General features: G+C 49.1%; 1 protein-coding gene across 1 annotated transcript; it reads right to left on the reverse strand.

The window, feature by feature from the left end:
* Positions 1-1,537, reverse strand: LOC145584289 (uncharacterized). The gene is made up of 4 exons (XM_081641162.1): positions 1,118-1,537; positions 808-1,000; positions 602-653; positions 1-451 (listed from the first exon to the last, which is right to left on the reverse strand). Exons 1-4 carry the CDS (start codon positions 1,535-1,537, stop codon positions 1-3), a joined length of 1,116 nt encoding a protein of 371 aa, XP_081497288.1.
* Between the last annotated feature and the right edge of the window lie 209 nt (positions 1,538-1,746).

Below are 1,746 nucleotides of genomic sequence, written 5' to 3' on the forward strand. Positions count from 1 at the left end.
CTATACCCCGAAGACGCACTTGCTGGGATTAAGCTTTATTTTATATTTCCTAAGGGTGGTGAATGTTTCCCTTAGGTCTGCTACATGGTCAGGGCTTTCCTTGCTTTTAACAATCATATCATCAACATAGGCCTCAACGTTCCGGCCTAACTGTCCTTCAAAGATTTTATTCATCAGTCGTTGGTATGTAGCCCTGGCGTTCTTCAGGCCGAATGGCATCACGTTATAGCAGTACACCCCCTGGCTAGTGATGAAGGCCGTGTGGGCTTGGTCTTTCTCCGACATGGGTATCTGATGATACCCCGCATTGGCATCCATGAAGCTTAGAAGGACGTGACCAGCGGTCGAATCCACCAACCTATCAATCTTGGGCAAAGGATGGTCGTCCTTCGGGCATGCCTTGTTCAAATCTGTGAAGTCTACACACATACGCCATGAGCCATTTGGCTTCCTAACAAGCACGACATTGGATAGCCATTCAGTGTATTGACATTCTCGAATGAAACCCGCTTCGAGAAGCTTTTTGACCTCAGCGGCCGCAGCTTTGTTTCTCTCCTGCCCAGCGTGTCGGAGTTTCTGCTTGACGGGCTTGTAGCCCTACTTGATATTCAGCTCGTGAGTCATCACCTCGGGGTCTATGCCCGGCATTTCATCTGCTGTAAAAGTGAAGATGTCTTTGAATTCTCTGAGTACTTGAATGATTTTTTCCTTGAGCTGGGGGTCCAGGTTCTTTCCCACCCTCACAGTCCGAGCGGGGTCATCCCCCAAAGGTAATATTTTCATCCTCCTCAATAGGCCGAGGCCTACCGTATTGCTTAGGGTTCTCAGCCATGTAGATGTTCATTATGGGGAGTTGGGGCTCATCAACATCCATTGCCTTCCGCTTGGCCCCCTTATCTTCCTGATTGACTGAGTTCCCGGGTTGCATCAAGCTATCTACATAGCATTTTCTCCCCTCAAACTGATCACCATATATCTTCCGCACCGAGCCCTCATCGGTCTCGAATTAAAGGAGCAAGTGATAGGTTGAGATTGCGGCCTTGACCCTGTTGAGTAGTGGACGGCCAATAATCATGTTGTATGGCAGGGGGGTATCTACTACTAAGAACGTATGTACCAAGCTCCTCCCTTTCTTCTTTTCTCCCAAACGGACAGGTATTTTGACCGTCCCTAGGGGGTAAACATGCTGCCCCCCAAAGCCAACTAATGGCTTTTCCAGGGGTGTGAGGTCTCCCCTGCGAAAACGCATTTGTTCAATGCACTTCCAAGTAATAATGTCGGCTGAACTCCCGCTATCCACCAAGATCTTCTTGACATTAGCGTTGGCCACCTTCATATGAATCACTAGAGGGTCATCATGGGGCCTTTGAATCTTCTTGGCGTTGTTATCGCCGAACACCATGAGAGGGTCTTTCGGGGGGGATGATGGAGTGCCAATATCGTAGATAGGTTCTTCAAGCGACCGCAAATGACTCTTGCGTGCCCTATTAGACAAACCCCCGGAGGCAAACCCTCCGGCTATGACATTGATGCTCATGTTGGTGTCAGCTGAGCTGTGAGCTTCCTGCACAACCTTAGAAGCCTTGCTCCTTTGCTTATCCTTCGGGGGGGGATTTGAGATATCGATTAAGCTTTCCCTCTTCTGCTAGCTTATCCAGGGCTTTCTTGAGTTCTCTGCAGTTCCGGGTGGTGTGACCACACTCTCTATGATATTCACACCAGAGCTTCTTGTTCCTCTGCTCTATC

Source organism: Chenopodium album, chromosome 16 (genome assembly GCF_948465745.1).
Source record: "Chenopodium album chromosome 16, dcCheAlbu1.1, whole genome shotgun sequence".
In the NCBI taxonomy this organism is placed as follows: Eukaryota; Viridiplantae; Streptophyta; class Magnoliopsida; order Caryophyllales; family Amaranthaceae; genus Chenopodium; species Chenopodium album.

Excerpts from the sequence above, each read along its gene's own strand:
- LOC145584289 (XM_081641162.1), bottom strand. The coding sequence starts at position 1,537 with ATGAGCATCAATGTCATAGCCGGAGGGTTTGCCTCCGGGGGTTTGTCT. Across the intron at positions 1,001-1,117 it reads AGAAGAAAGGGAGGAGCTTG|ACCGATGAGGGCTCGGTGCG; the intron begins GTACATACGTTC and ends CTTTAATTCGAG. Across the intron at positions 452-601 it reads ACTCACGAGCTGAATATCAA|GAAGCCAAATGGCTCATGGC; the intron begins GTAGGGCTACAA and ends CGTGCTTGTTAG.